Source organism: Coenobita brevimanus, chromosome 93 (assembly GCF_032717465.1).
Source record: "Coenobita brevimanus isolate Jiangsu-jjx chromosome 93, ASM3271746v2, whole genome shotgun sequence".
Classification (NCBI taxonomy): Eukaryota; Metazoa; Arthropoda; class Malacostraca; order Decapoda; family Coenobitidae; genus Coenobita; species Coenobita brevimanus.
Genome location: NC_137046.1, coordinates 49,517,803 through 49,534,512, shown reverse-complemented (window position 1 = coordinate 49,534,512; position 16,710 = coordinate 49,517,803). Strand labels below are relative to the sequence as shown.

General features: G+C 42.6%; 2 protein-coding genes across 2 annotated transcripts in view; both read left to right on the top strand.

Moving 5' to 3' along the window:
• The window catches only part of LOC145412431 (uncharacterized), a 258,467-nt gene that overhangs the window by 51,784 nt on the left and 189,973 nt on the right, over positions 1–16,710 (top strand). The gene's annotated exons all lie outside the window — the stretch shown is intronic.
• On the top strand, positions 9,078–11,862 carry LOC145412559 (uncharacterized). The gene is made up of 4 exons (XM_080282463.1): positions 9,078–9,230; positions 9,860–9,979; positions 11,027–11,117; positions 11,852–11,862. Exons 1-4 carry the CDS (start codon positions 9,078–9,080, stop codon positions 11,860–11,862), a joined length of 375 nt encoding a protein of 124 aa, XP_080138589.1.

The following is a 16,710-nucleotide window of genomic DNA, read 5'->3' as shown; positions in this document are numbered from 1 at the left end:
ATAGGTAATACCCTGTAGTCATGGCGCGTGACTCTGAGGATGTCATTATTGTGCCCTGGCAACCTACCCGTCAACAATGTGTCCGATTTCATGTGTAATATGGGACACGTGTGATTCATGTATATTATATTCGTGTATAAATTACTCGTGTATAATAATATGATTTGTTTATATGATACGAAATCGAAGGCACTGTTTACAGGTAGGTTGCCAGGGTATGATAATGACAAACTCAGTGTCGTGTGCCGTGACTGTAGTCAGATAACACAGCATATGATTTTAATTATTGCACGTACAGTACCTTTTGTGTACCTTATGACTTGAAATGAGTACATATCAGTAGTACCAACTAAATTCCAGTTATAAATGGAGTGTGATTCTAATCCCTAATAGAGTAGCTTTTTTTTTTTTTTTTTTTTTTTTTTTTTTTAAATAACTCTGTAAAGACGTGTATAATTTTTTATTGTTTGCTGTTTTCATTAGGTATGTGTGTTATAAATATGGGTATGCTTAAACAGTGTTTTTTTACTGTTGGTTGTTTGCTGGCACTAACCAGAGCCAAGTCTTGTATAGCATATCATAGTTTGGTCCAGTTAAAATGAGGCATCATATAAGGAGCCATTATTATCCATAAGTGTTGCCCCTAATCACATTGGTGTACACTGCAGAAATGTTGCTTTGTAGATTTAGAAAAACTAGTTCATAACAGTTTCCTGATATATTCAGTGTAATTTAGTAATGGTGCTGCATAAAAATGATGGTGATTTGACTAATCTGTGTATGCTAATACTTGGCTAAGCTCCAACTAAATATGACACTTGGCTTGTTTTATTTTGAGTACGGTTCTGTACTGTACTTGTGTGACCCTAAGTAATCCAGAAATTTTTTGCCTGCATTTATATACCAGAACTAACACTGCCTCTATGTCAAGTAGTTGATGTCAGTGACTATCTTTGATCACTAATCTAACTCTGTGAACACTAACTTTGACCCATGACGTGTGCATGCCAGACCCGGAGCATGACAGACCTACGCTCGGTAGGGCGAGGTGACTCTGGCCGTCCCCTGTTGGAGGGTGACCGCCAGGCCCTAGCCTCAGTCAACGTGAAGGCCCTGGTGAGTCACAGCTCCCTTGCCACTGTACCCACACAGTCTGATATAGAAATATTACCCTTTATTATTTAAAAAGTAAATTTAGTGCAGTAATGGTGTATCATTATTTATTTGTTTATTTTGTTAAATGATGATTAAGTAAAACAAAAGTTTTTAGTGAAATTTCTAAGTGCATCATGTGTGACAGTGTGGAGGATTGTCAGTACAGTACAGTACAATAAAATCAACAGCACTGACCATTTGAGATGAACCAACACTATATAGCATTATGGTCTATGCAGAACATTATCTGTGCTCGGTACTGAAATTAATAAAAAAATATTTGGCTCGTGCTTAGACACGCAGCTTTTCTGACCTGACTGTCCTGGGTGAACCTCAACTATCACCACGCAGTCCCTCTCCCCGCCACCCTCCACCTTCATTTTCAGTCTCAGTAAAAAAATTGGTAAGTTGATGATGAAAGAATATGCTTTATGATTATAGCATTATAAATGTCATATCATACTAAAATAAATACAGTAATACCCATTGATTTTTAGCCAGTACAGTACCTGTACCATACTTTTTGTTGAATTTAATGAACTTTTGTGTGTGTGACGTGGTAAAACTTTTTACTATAATCACTATAGCATGCCAGTTGTTATGAGTTGTGTGTTGTATACTATACTTGCAGATGCTAATGCTCATGCCATCAGTCTTTAATATCCACATAACTGTGCAGTATATTTAATTAGGAATAGGACTACTGCATAGCAGTACCATTTTCCTTGTGCATACAGTGCACTATAACACTCAATAGATATGTATTTCTTTTTTTCTCTGCTGCATATATTTGATACAATCTCATCAGTTTCTGTGCCTTACTCCACTAACTGCCTAATGAGTGATGGCTTGACTGCAAGACTTTTAAGCTTCCTCCTACTAACACCTGCCACTAACAGTGTGCCAGCTACAGTGACCTACATCACACCACCAGCCCTGAGCCTGCCAGCAGCAATTCAGCATCCTACACAATGGTGAGTGTTCATTACTGATGCTGTAGGAATTAGGGTATATCTGGATTGTTAGAAATGGGTTTAGAATTATGTTGTGGAATCGTTTAATTTTTGAAGGCTCCAACATGCTTGCGTGCATCAGCCTTGGTCACCTAATGGTGGCTCTCCATGCTGCTCGATCTCTGGCAGCCTCCCTGTTCAGTCCCTTAACCCTGAGGTCACACTTAATGAACTCATCCCAGGCCTTTTTTTTTTTTTTTTTTTTTTTTTGTCTACCCCATGCAACCCTACCCCTAATATTAACAATTCTCACTTTCTGCACCCAATCATCATCCTCCATCCTCTCCACATGCCCAAACCACCTCAATCTACCTCTCCTCATCACCACACCAATACACTCCAGTCCCATCCTTCCTCTGAACTCTTCCCTCATAAACCTAGCCCCCCCAGGCCTTGCACTCAGGGACGCACTGCACATCCACTTAGTCATTGTCATTTCTGTACGTTTGAGCAGCCTTTGAAATTCCGCTTCCTTTGCTGCCTAGGTCTCACTAACATAAAGCTTTACACTCCTAACACATGCTGCATACAAAGTTCCCTTAGCATGTAGGGAGAGCCCTCTCAGTGTCAGGAGAGGCATCAGCTCCCTGAACTTCTTCCAACCACTCCTCACCCTGGCCACAGAGCTAGCTCCAGCCTCACCTTCAGCACATCACATGTCTCCCTAATAACAAAACTCTTCCACACACTCAAGAGACTCACCAGCAAGTTCAGTCCTTGTGAAAAAGTGTACTCTGCAGATGGTGTCGTATGGGACAGCTTGAACGTTTTTTTGTTGCTTTATGTGTGCTAGACAACAGATGGCTAAGAGTTGCAGATAGGGTAGGGTGTGTCTACTTAGAGTTGGAGAAAACAATATAGCATTATTGATAAAGTTATAATAATCTCTCATGAATAGGTGCAATTGTATTACTGTAGTATTTTGTATCAAACCAGAATGGATAGCCCTTGTTTTAGTGGATCAGATAATTGTCACATGTATGCCTTTTTCTTTAAACCTCTCATCATCCCTTTTTTTCAGGACTTGTTGAATTGCCTCATCTCCATCCACAGTCTCTTCACCCTTTCCAGCCTCCAGCTTGACCCTATGTTCCTTGCCATGTGCCTCAGCTTCCCCTTACACTTCTGAATGTCTTGGCAGAAAATGTAACTTAGTGCTTTTCATAAGCGCCTCATAAAACCTGATATTTACTCATACTCCTTTGTTTTTCCCTTACCCTCTGACTCTCCTCTTACCCTGCTGTTGCCCTTCCTGACTCTCCCTGCCATTCCCCTACATCCTTACTACTCTCCCTACACCCTGTCTGCTCTCCCTACACCTCTTCCCTTATTACAGACCTGTCTTATACACCCCTACCCTTCCCCTGCAACTGTGTCCCACTCCTACAACGCTGCACCCCTCCCCTTCCCTGTGGCCTTTCCTGTACACCCATGGTCCTGCATCTTCGCCCATGTTTCTATTCTCCATTTGCACGTGTGTTCCTGTTTTACACCAGTAATCACTCTCCATTGACCCTAATTCCTCTGCTTGTTTGTCTCAGCTTTTCTTTTCTCTACTACGTCATGTCATTCCAGCCAGACATAATCTCCCTCTTTTCACCATCCCATTCCTTCCACACTGTCCTATTTTTATCACCCCAACTCATCCCAACAATTGTCCTCCTCTTCACTTTCCAGAGTTCCTTGCTCCCTTTCACTTCATTCTGTTCCAACAACTCAGTTTCATTTGAACCATAGTCCTTCATATTCATTACCTTGACATCAGCCATTCTCTCCCTAATACCATTCATTCCATCCCATTCGCCTTCTTCTTCATCCTGTGGCAGAAATACCCCCTCCCTTTTTTCACTTATTTACTCTCTGGCTGTTCCTTCTCATCCTGTTTCCGTTGGCCTGGATTCCCTCTTTAGAACCATTTCTCCCTTAAACTCATCAACCCAAGGATGTGTATTCTATTTTATTCTTGCTATTTCTTGATGATGTTTTTTATTCATCTCTTGAGATAATTTTGAATCAGGAGGTTAGATATAGCATTCATAAATATCATCTCTAGTAGAGGTTGTTTGGAAATGAATAAAATCGTCCAGTGGTATAAGATTAAAATAGAAAATAGGTCATTGTAGTGAAGGGGGTAGCCCTTGCCTTTATTTCTCCATCAACTTTGTTATTTCCTACCCCCTCCATTTGTTCCACATTCTGCCACTTCTTTCATCTTCTGCATCACCGTCCTTTGTTCCCCATGTCACTACCACCTGCTGTACCCATCCTTCATCCATATTGGTCTTCCCCATTGAATTCTCTGTTCCCCTTCAGCCTCCTCTTGCTCCCCCAATTTTCCCTCTCTCCTCCAGTTCTCCACCCCCCGCTTACCCCCTCTGCCTCCATTCTTCCTCCACCTTTACTTCCCATCCACATCCGTTTTCTTCTCTTTACTCCCCATCACTTTAATCTGTTCCCCTTCCAATTCCCTGTACTCCTCCCCACTTCCCCCTACTCCCCCCACTTCCCTCTGCTCCCCCCACCTCTCTCTATTTCACTCAATTCCCCATCAACTCCCTCTGTCTTTCCACTTCCCTCTGTGTCTCCATCATTCAACCCCCACTTCCCTCTACTTGCCCACCGCTTCCCTCTTCTTCCTCTCCTCCCTCCACTCACCTTTCACCCTTCCTTACTCTTCCTCCACCCTAGATATACCCTTCCACCTTAACTTTGGCCATCTCCTTCCATCTGTCCATCCTTCCATCATCCTGTATTGCATTTTCTCATCAGGATTGTAAGGCCCCAGGCCAAGATTGTTTCTACCACTGTACTTCTTCTCTCCATTTCAGTGAATCCCTCTTTTACATGGTGTATCATCATCATCATCATTATCCCACCTACTGTAGTGATGTAATGTAGGATCCAATGACAAAGAAGAATTGTCGAGAACCACCAGCAGCATACCCAGTGCAATGAACCACACATTCACACTTCATTCAGTCCCCCGGAATCCTGGCATCACATCACAAGCCTAGCAAAGTGTACTTTTTGTCGTTAATTATACTCATAGATGCATTTCACATATTCCTGCCTCATAGCATAATTCTTCCAACTGTCAGACTCAAAGGGGGTGCTTCTCTACATAGCTACTTCATCCAACCAATTCAATCTCTTGTCAGTTCCCTAACCTTATCAACATCCATACTTTGCATTCTTACACTTATGTAGTATATCCATCCACCTTCTTGGCCTACCATACCTCCCCCATTCAGTCATATCTTGGCTACCCTTTTCGCCACCTGTCCACAGTCCAGCCATTTTCTCCGTATGACCATACCATCTAAGCACACTCCCTTCAACCCTGTTTTGTACAAGCATAATTGTTCCACATATTTCGCGAATCAGATTGTTTCTTATAAACATACTTCATGCACAACTTTCAACAGTACAATTTCCACTGCTTTTCTGACATTTTGTACTCACGCCATACCGTCTCACATACTTTATATAGTGGCTCATTTTCACAAAATATAAATAAAGAAAGAGCGTCGATTGCTGAAGTTTCATTAAGATTCATCAAAGTATTCGGTTCAGCATATATTTACTGTGTGTGGGTTATAGTCTACCTCGTAGAGTTGCGGTCAGTAATTCCTTTACACCTTGGGTTCCAGATTGATGGGGTTCCAGACAAGCGAACTGAAAATAACCGCATTGATATTGTTATTGATTATTGATAACTACAGCAAGACCTCATCACATTGTAGCATATTCAAGCAAGTAAAAGAATTTACCTCAACTGAACTCAGTATCAGTAGTGTAGCTAGCCGTCTTTCCCAAGGGGGAACGTGTGAGGATGAGCGAGGGAGGGCAGCGTAGTGCGTGAGTAGAGAGAATATGATTACTGTTGCTGTTACTACTGTATACCGGTGCTACTATTAACCAACGTATCACAGGAAACTTTTCAAAATTATTAAAACGATTGACGATAAATACTATTATGAATACGATTGGTATTACAGTACTGTATATAACACGTCCGAAATCATTTGGAATTTAAAGTTATGAAAGTACTGTGGTAAAAAGGCTACTCAGATCTGATGCAAGACATAATATATTAATATAAAGAAAATATGGTACTGTGTATGATGCTCACTCAGAGTTATTTTGTAACGCAGTTACTGAATGCCCAAGTTTCCAGCATTCATAAAAACTAAACTGCACAAATTCGACATAGCCTGCACTGAACAGGAAAAAAAAAAAATCACAGTAATATGTAAATGTAACAACTCAACATTGTTCAGTAAATAAAGTAGAATTATTTATTTATTATTTTTTTTTGTGAATGTCTTAGAATGACGATTGTAATTGACCGACCAAAAATTTGTATACACTCATCTTTATTGATATTTTCGATTCCTGTTTGTTCAGTACTCATTACACCGTGATCACTAAGTCGTGGGTCGTGTGGGGGGCGTCAACGATTTGTGGAGGCATACGCCGACCCCCCCCCCCCCCCGTAGCTACGCTATACACATATACTTCGAGGGTAGCCGCGTTATTGTTTAGAATTCCCAGAGCTCTTTAGTTTTCGTCAGTTTCGAGACTGTAAATGATGTATTAGTGGGATACAGGGTTAACATAATGGTCATGCTTATGATGTAAAGGAATTAATGATGCTGACCGTATATACAGTACATACACAGGCTGTTAGCAAGATTTTGGGTGAGGGTCAGTAACCGTGTGATAATGGGAAACAGTTATGACGGTAATTCTGCTGTAAAGTGAAAACTATTTATCTCGACTACATGTAGGATATTTTCACCGGTAGCCTACACACTGCGATACTGTTGCGTGCGGGGGGTAAACTGAGACTCGCAGAGATCGATTCTTTTCTTGTCACTTTATGTTTTGACGCGTTCTCTTTGACCCTTTAAATATGATGCGGCTATTTTATTAATATTTCTTACGACCGCCAATGATTGTATTTATCTTAGATCGCGTAGTATAGTGGTTAGAAACAAAAACTTAATAAAAGAGCCATTACAGTTTTATAAAATTGTTATCGCCAGACAGTTTTACTTAAATGAGATTGGTTGTATGAAGGAATTAACTTTACTCTTTGTCATAGGGGTTTCATTCGTTGTCTTCTCTTGGTGAGTGGTCGTTTCTCAGCAAGTGATGAGAGTGAGGATGCCTTAATAGTGTGCTTGTGTTTTCTGTTTTCTGTTTCTTATTTTACAGTCTTGAGAAAGGACTCTTTTGAGGTATCGTTGGTGCTTCATAGTAAAAATATTGTAGATTTTTTTTTTTCATAAGCTTTCACTCCGTGCATTTTTGTTGTCGAAATTTTTTTTTTTTGTAACGGAATATTTTCAGCAAATTAAAATAATTTAGTTTGAACTAAGGCACTTCAGACAATAAATAAGTACAAGCTTATAGCACATTATGCAATTTTTAGTGTGACCTAGCTTTCCTATTATTAGCACCACCCGGGAGTGAACTGGAAAAGCATAATTATCATCGTCGGCGCACTACATGCCGTTGAGAAATTTTCGTGTACGCTTATAGACAACTTATTAGGTTATCGTATTGTGGATATTACTGGCTTGAGGGAAAGAAACAGAACTATTAATAGGTTTGAGAGTTAGCTGCATTTTTTGGTATGAATGCAGTCACACTTAATCAGTGGTAAATGACATTAGTGCCCTGCTGACTGGTTGCGACAGGCTGATTATCGCGTAAATTACAATTGTAAATAATGAAAAATATTGACATGCCACACGCAGTCTAATATATCGGCGTTTATCTAGCCGAGTAGTTAATTCATTGCTTACCTATTCGCGATCAATGCCTAAGCTAGGATGTGGTCGTGCCAGTCATCGTATTCTTAGAACTGTGTTGATGAACTGACGTTGATGTCCTCAGCCACGCCATACAGGCACCAACGCACGCCCCAAGTCCGACCCCACCATCCGAACCTCCCGTACCAACAAATGTCAGGGAGAGACCAAGTCCAGGTCCAAGGTCCGTCAGCCCACAGCTCCATCGTGGTGTGACTGTGGGCGTGTGACGGGGGTCGGGAAGGTCAGTATCGGAGTGGTCTGGGGGTCATGTAGGGCTACCGCTTGACGTATGGCCGCCCACCTGGCCATCTGCCGCGCGTAGTGTTAGTGGCGCGTAGAGATATGCTTATCCTGGGTGTCCTGTATTTCACGGTAGCTCGGGTGGGTTGTTTTAGTTTGACAGTAAGCAGTGCGTGTATAGTATTTGATTGTCTAATAAATAATGGATTATCTCTACTTATCATACGTAGCCTGTGTAGAGAATTAACTTTATTTTGCAGTTTTATTTGTGGATATGTTTTAGGAAGAGTGATTCATTATTAAAAGAACTGTCATATACTTAAAACGTGTAGGTATAAATATTGACGTGTTGGATGACGGTGTTGGTTCCTCCCCTGCCTTGCCTGCCGTCCCCCGCCCTCTCTTACGGCTGCCCCGCCACTGGCTCGCTGACCCGCGTCCACACGTGCGTGCGTTGGTGTGCACTGCGCCGATGTGTGACTGCGGGCGGCGTGTGGCGCGACCACCGCACTCTGCCTCGCTGCTGCCCTGTCCGCCTGCTGGTCTGGTTGCTGGGCCGCTGCTGCCGCTCTGTGCCGCCTGCCACCACCTGCCGCCGCCGCCCCTGCTGTACTGCGTTGTGTTGTGTTGTGTGGACGTGGCGGTGGCCACCCTTGCCACCGTGCCGCCACTGCTGGTGTTGGTGCTGCTGGTTCTGGTGGCTGTGCTGGTGGTGGCCGCCCGCCGCCTGGTGCCCCCTCGACCCCACCCGCTCCCCCGCGTCTGGTCCTCGCAACCCCCCTTCCCCTGTCCCGGCGTGCGTGTGGGTGTGGGCTGACCCCGTGGACAGGGGGGCGCCACTTCCACCATGGTGGACCTCGGGGGGCGCCGCTCCAAGCCCCCCGCCTCCGGCACCAACCACAACAATAACACCACCACCCACAACCACAACAACAACCACGCGGCCAACTCACCCCCATCCCGCGCCAGTGTGTACACTGGAGTCTCCGTCAAGCACTTGGTAAAGTCACAACACCATTCCTTAGTGTACACCACCTTCCCCCAACCTCCTCGCCCTATGCCGTAGTGTATACCCCTTTACCCGCACACAAATATAGTGACATCACCCCACATCCACACCAGGAGTGATTACTGTACTTTTGTCACTGATATGGCTGGGTGTGGATGTGTTGACTCCGCCCTACCAAATCACTCCGCCCTCCACGTAGGCCACTCAGTGACCTTTTGTAGCTTATTTTGTGTGATCTAGCTCTGTGAATGTAGTTCACTTTAGGAACTTACAGCTTGACTAGATTATTGTTACCTCGTTTAACCCCGTGCTCTCGTCGAAAAGAATTTTATAGCTAGACGAGTTAATCGCGTAAGGGGTGGTCGTCGTAAAGCATAACCTGATAAAATAGCTTAGTTTTAGGACGTGTACATTTATAAGCTGTAGCATTGTTTTAGTATGTTTTGTGGATATACAAAAAAGATATCAGAAACAGTTTCCCGAGCATCAACTACATAAGTGTTTTTGTGTATTTTAATGACTTGTCTCTGGTTCTTTGTGCTGCTTGACTGGATTCATGGACTCATGGTGCCTTTCGCTGCCATGTACACGTGCTCTCACCACCCATTGTTGTGATGCAGCGTCGGAGTTACACAGACCAGACTCAACTGAGTGCGCCCCCCGATGCAGGGCTGGGGGGCGGCAAGGGTGGTGGAGGCGGCAGGCAGCGCTACATCACCAAGGCCAATGTGGCTCGCCTCGTAAGTCTTGCACCTCACCCCCCTTCCCTTCACTACCCCCTTACACTGCCCCTTCACTTCCTTGCTACCAGGGATTACGTTATAAGGTTACACTTCCATATTCGCCACCTCATGAGCGAGGATTAGTCAACATGTTTCAAAGCTACACATTCCAGTCTTTCTAGGGATACTGTTTCGTGGGCTTGAAGCGCCATGTAGCACATCTTAACATTTTATCGTCGCATATTGTCCGTTAATATTTTGTATTGGGCACATTATTTTGATATAAAAAAGATGGAAGTAATGTACAAGAATGTGTTATATTGTAATGTACACAGTCAGTTGCAAGAGAGTAGTATTATAAAGGATGTAAATAATATGCAAGAGTAATGTTATATTGTAATGAACCGTATACAGTAAGTTGCAAAGGAGTAGGTGTTTAGCAAGCCTCCTAAGTCCGCGAGAATACTGCCCTCAAAATCTGACATCATAGCACCGTTTTTTTCTGGTTATTTTGTTCGTATGCCACGTTAATCTCATGTTTGATTTATGCATTGTGTTCATATAAAAACACGATAATAGCAAGGGGTGCAAAGTAGTATGCAGAATGAACTGCGAAGAAACAGATGCTAGAAAGGCTAAGCTGACGAGAATACGGTACTGAGTGACATGTGACGTGTGGTAAGACCACTTCACGAAATGGCCCGTCTTGACCACATTTGCAGTAACAAGATACATGATCCCCCCCCCATGCACTTGCCTGGTAGTGACGTCACTAGTAGCCCCCTTCTCTGCTTCTAGGTGGTCTGCTCATGGTCGCAAGTCACAACAAAGTGGGTCAAATTGATGCTGGGCATGTTAATGCACAGTTTTTTTTTTTGAACCATCAGATATAAAGCGTTATAAAAGTTGATTGCCCTTGTGTAGTTTATTCATGAAGTAGTTTTTTCGAGTCTGTTGTTCATATTTGCTTATTCGTTTAGTGTTGCTAATTTTGTGGAGATAATCATTAGTGTAGAGTGTACGGAGAATTTGAGCTTGCTAATGATACTGGTATTGTCGTTGTAGTGCGCTACGTTTGTGGGCCCGGTGCCCCCACCCCCTCTCTCACCGCCTCGCCGCCATGTTCCCACAGGGGTTTCGGTGACCCTTATGGTGAGTACCCTACCCTACCCTACCCCTTACCACATACCCACACCTCTATCCCACCCCTTGACTCCTCACCTCTACTTTTCACTCCACTTCCCGCACTTGCGCTTCCCACACACATTTTGTTTGTTTTAATCCTTTACTTGTATGGCCTTTAGTAGTTCCCGTGTCTGCAAATAGTATGTGTTTTTCAATTGGCTCAATTGCAGGATACATTTTTTTACTTGCTGATTTTTAAAAATGGCTGAACGGACATACGAACATTGCCAGCCCGTTTATTGTTTGCTTTACAAGTTTTTTACTCATTTATCTTCAGGATACGCATGTATCTTGTCTTTACTGGGTCAGCATGTGCGTTTTAATAACACTTCTGGACCATGGTTGATTACATAGCTTGAAGCGGTCACCGATAGAATACATTTAGTTTATTATTAGTTTCAGCACATCAGATTTTCAGCACTGGGAAGTAGGGTTTGACTGGTGACATTATTAACTCTACCTCACAAGATTACTACAGGTAGGAATAAGGTTTAGGATGATAAGATGATGATGATAGCCTGTTGATGTGTCCGTTAAGTTGCCGACTGTTGCGACTCCCCTTATCACAACCACGATAACACAGTATAGCTCTGTTGTTTTTTTGTCTGGTGATAACGAGTATTGTTAGTGGCCATTGTTTGAGGGCAGATGAGACCTTCAAAATTGTTTGTTATGTCTGGATGGTGTTTCTCTTTTCGTTTTCAGTCGTGTCTTAGACTTCCCTCTCTTAAAACACACACACACACACACACACACACACACACACACACACACACACACACACACACACACACACACACACACACACACACACACACACACACACACACACAGCAAATATAATGGTGCACAATGGCTGTTACATTTAGCCTGGCTTAACGTTATGTTGTTTGGGATGCATGTTGTTGGGTCATCAGGGGTGTGTATGGAGGAAGAAGAAGAAGAAGAGAGGGAAAAGGAAGGTAGGGCGAGGGAAATATAAAAAGAGTGAAGGAAGGAAAGAGGGAAGAAGGAGGAGGAGGAGGATAATAGGAGTCGGGTAGGAGACAAGGTGAAGGGCGGCAAGCAGAGGATGGAGATAAATGGAAATTATGAAAAATGACAAAGAACTGATTGCTTGCCTGATGGATTATAACCTGGTGGCGTAACAAAAAGGTCACTGCCGCAAGGGAAAAGAAGAGAGCGATAAAGGTAGACGGGGGAAAAGGAGGGAGAACAGGAAAAGGGACAAAAAAAAAAAAATGGAATATAGGGAGAGGAAATTTATCCATTCACAACGTGTATAGAAGGTAAAGGAAGGAAGACAGACTAATGAAGGGAGTAATACAAAAGGAAGGAATATTTGGGGAAAAAACATTCATTCTGAACGTAAGACACCCATTCTCGTCTGACTGACGGCAGATGTATTTACACAGCAGTGGCTTCTTCACGTAGGTTTATGCAAACTGTCATTATAAAAAGATGTAAGGAAGATGTAAGAGTAGAATGTGTAACAGGAAAGTGTATGGTCAAGGAAAAGATGCGTTAAACCCTTCTTAGCCTACGAGAATACTACCCCTGTCATCTCAGTATTTAAGATTAGGTCAGGAGTGGCTTGTAGGTTGACCTCGTGGGGGACGATGTAGGTCGGGTCAGGTTGGGTCACTCGTGTTAGGGGAAAGAGAGGTCCAATTACGTGCATCAGAGGGCAGGAATTAGTGTCCAAAGGGGGAATGATGGACCGGAGGACAAGGGAGAAGGGAGTGCCGAAAAGGCGGTAGAGAGAGTGAGGGTAGAAACGGTATAGAGAAAAAAAATGAAAAGATGGAAGAAATGATAGAAACAGGGGAGAAGGGATGGAGAGATACAAAAGAAGAAGAGGAGGAGGAGGAGACGTGAAAGAATGATGTAAGTTTGTTTATTGTAGGTATGTTATTTTCTGGGTGTGGACTAGAAAGTCAATTCCCTGAGGCTCACCCACTCGCTGTAAATGGCACCCCACACACATTCACACAGTCGCCAGTATTTAAAGTCCAGGTTGAATATATGCTTGGCATATTTCATTAAGAACTTGTGCGATGTATTTAAGAGTGAATAATGTAGAAAGTGAAGGGGAAAATAGCGTACAAGACAAAAAAAGAAGAAGAGAAAGAGAAACTGCGTGAAAAAAGCAAGAAAAGTTCATGATGAAAGAATGAAAAGGAGATAAATGGTGACTGAGGGAGGGAATCAAACAAGGAAGAAAAAGGGGCTGGAAGGAACCGCATTGTTGAGAAGAAAGAAAGGTAAAAGGGAAATACACTTAGGAAAGAGGGAGGGAGAATAGGAAGAAGGAAGTTAAAGGGTAAGCATTATGGAGAGTGAGTGATAAAATTATTCAGCGTAATGAGAGAGAGAGAAATGAAAGTAAGGGAAACGGAAAAGGAGAAAAGTGAGGTGGAGGAGAAAGTTTATTGTTATGGAGGAAGGAGTATGGGACTGAGGTGAGGAGGAAGGAAGGGGGAGGGGGAGTAGATGATGGGAGGAGGGAAAGGGATGGCGTTGCATGTGACTTCAGAGAGAGAGAGAGAGAGAGAGTAAAGGAAATGCTAAAGAAGAGAGAGAAGAGGGAGTGACATGGAACCCTAGGGAGTCCTGTAAACTGGGTTTTATTTCCTGAGTGACCCACACGCAAGCCTCCTACACCCACACTGACCCCCCACACCCCACACTAAACTCTCCCACACATCACACTGACCTTCCACGCCCCACATTGACCTCACCCCACGTCTCTCATTGACCTCCTCCCTCGCCACATTTTGACCCCCACCCCCTGCGCCCCACATTGCCTTCCTCGCACGCCCCACACTGACCTTCCCCCACGCTCCACACTGACCCCTCTCCCATTGGCCTCTCACACTGACCTTCCACACCCCAGTAACTTCACACTGACCTGCTCACCCCGACCAGCTCGTATAGCTAAATATTTACACAGAGGTTTGCCTTATTTGTTCTTTATTTAGCTGTCAAAACAAACTCGGCCATTAAAACAGTTCATTCGACCATTAAAAATATTTGTTTTATTCAGACATTAAATTAAATGTTAATTCCTTCAACTGTTGAGATAAATTAATTCTTTTGGCCGGTCAAGGTATCTTTATTTCAGATATTAAAGTCGTGGTTTCACGCAGACGTAAAAAACACACTAGCGTGATCCAGTGTCTTATGTTCCAATAGTTTTCTCGTTAGGAGAGGCTAAAAGTCTTTAGCTTCTTCCTAAAATTTCTTTGATCCAGCCTCCTTGATCTATATAAATTTTCCGTCGATAGAAGCCTTACTGATCATATTCCTCGACTTCGAAACATCATATATCTTAAGTTCCAATATATTTCCATTCACTTTCTTGGGTAAATTCCGCGTTTCATGATGTCTGATGATGTGATACTTCCTTGTGATTTACCGTGTCTTGTGCCAGTCAATATTTCCGACGATTTTAGCCCCAGTGGTTATTCCCTTAGCCGTCAACACATTACTTCTCTGAATTTATATTTCACCAGCGATGTGCTTTTGAATGACCCTTTAAGGATAACCTCTTTTCTCGTCAGAGCTATTCGTTCTTTCAACTTATGTCTTCTAATAATTTCGACAGGGAGCAAAGCACGAATTAGCTTCATATCTTTAGCAACTAAATAATAATTCTTCTAGCTATGGAAACATTTTTTCTCATAAGGTCCAATCACGTTCTTCAAAAAGCCCAGCGTGCCTTTCATTTTTTTATTTTTATTTATTTATTTTTTTTCCTCGGGGGAGGAGGGGTATAAATCTTCGCGATCTGTCGGTATATCTCCTTGTTGGCGACTTCAGCACGATCATTATTCGGTTTTAAAATCGAGACCTGGTATTTTTAGGTGCTGATTGAACAGCATCTGAAATGGGAGACATTTGCTTATCTGCTGTCTTGATACCAGATTTGGAACAGATAATTCTCTGTCCGTCTGTCTGTCTGTCTGTCTCTCTCTCTCTCTCTCTCTCTCTCTCTCTCTCTCTCTCTCTCTCTCTCTCTCTCTCTTTCGAGTACTATATGGAGAGATTATGTTGTTATTCAGTTTTGCGCATTATACTACGGAAGTTAGTAGCACTTAAGGGAAAAGGATATAGTATAGCCAAGAGGCCAAGTAAACGAGAGAGAAAAAAGCCCTGATAAAATGCGAGCTAAGGCTTATATATATATATATATATATATATATATATATATATATATATATATATATATATAACAGAACTCTGATGGGAGACAGAGGTGAAAGGATAAGAACATAGAAATAATTCTAAAAAGACAAGAACAAGAGGCAGGAAAGTTTAGCCTTGATGAAAGACGCAATAAGGGCAAGTGAAAATAAACAGACCGCAAGTAAGAGACGAGATAAGGAGGAATATCAGGTGTTTTGTGCAAGAAGTCTTCAAAATATCACCTGTCAGAGGTAGTGGGATGGAGGATCATGGGAGTTTACCTGAAATATGGTACCGTGTCGGGTGTAAGCTCTGGTAAATTCTGTAACTTGATGCTACTCTTATTATTGTTATATTTGTCCTACTAACACACATACGTTACAGTTGTGTATTTTGGGGGGGTAGGATTTTTTTTTTTTTTTTTTTTTCGCTTAGGAAGTGGCGTTAGAGGAAGATGATAAACGATATACCTGTATAGATTGTTACTAGGCACTAGTTCAAGATTTTGCTTCAGAGCGTTGGGGGGAGGGGACGAGTCCTTTTTTCAGTTACAGAAAGTGGTGTTCCTTGACCCTACGGATCAGTTGTGCTTCAGGACCCGTAAAACATGGCTTGAACGTGTATGCTACCGATGCACTCCAATGTGAGATACATTCAGGCAGGCCACTACAATAATGTAGATACACGTGGGAAACACCGTCTTGCGTACCGCATTTAATTCTTCAGTCGGTATGGGGCTGCCAGTGTTTTTCAATATGATTACCCATGAAAGTGTAACGTACTGTAGGCACTTGGATAAATTATTTTACGGTAGATAGAGAAGGGGGCTGATAACATAATCGTGTTGGTGAGGGAACAGGTCGCTCTTGACAATAATGTGCAGTACTCTGGCTCTCTCATTTACCTGGGAATGTGGCAGACTTAAATTGCAGGCTGACAGCACACACTTGACTGTTTTTTCATTCACCTATTTGAGAAATATGGAGTTGCTGGCTGAAATTGTATTGTACCGTGCCTGGACCGTCTGGACACTTTCTCTGGCGCCAGGGGTTCCCGTAACCTAAATTGTGACTTGGAGTTTATGTCCCACTAGGCTTATATTCAGTGGCGGTGCGATCCATTGCTGGCCCTACTCTTTCACTTACACTTTCATTCACTTACACTTCACTTTCCTTCACATACACTTCACTTTCTTTCGCATACACTATTATTCACACTTTGGAAGACTACTTCAGTTGTTTTCTTCTTTGTACCTTCTTTCCGGTTTGGATCATACTCGTATTCACGTCGACTTACTCGTAGATATTATTTAACATTCTGTTATATACCTAGTATAAACAAGTATCTTAAACCAGTTAAGATCAGTTAGGGAATCT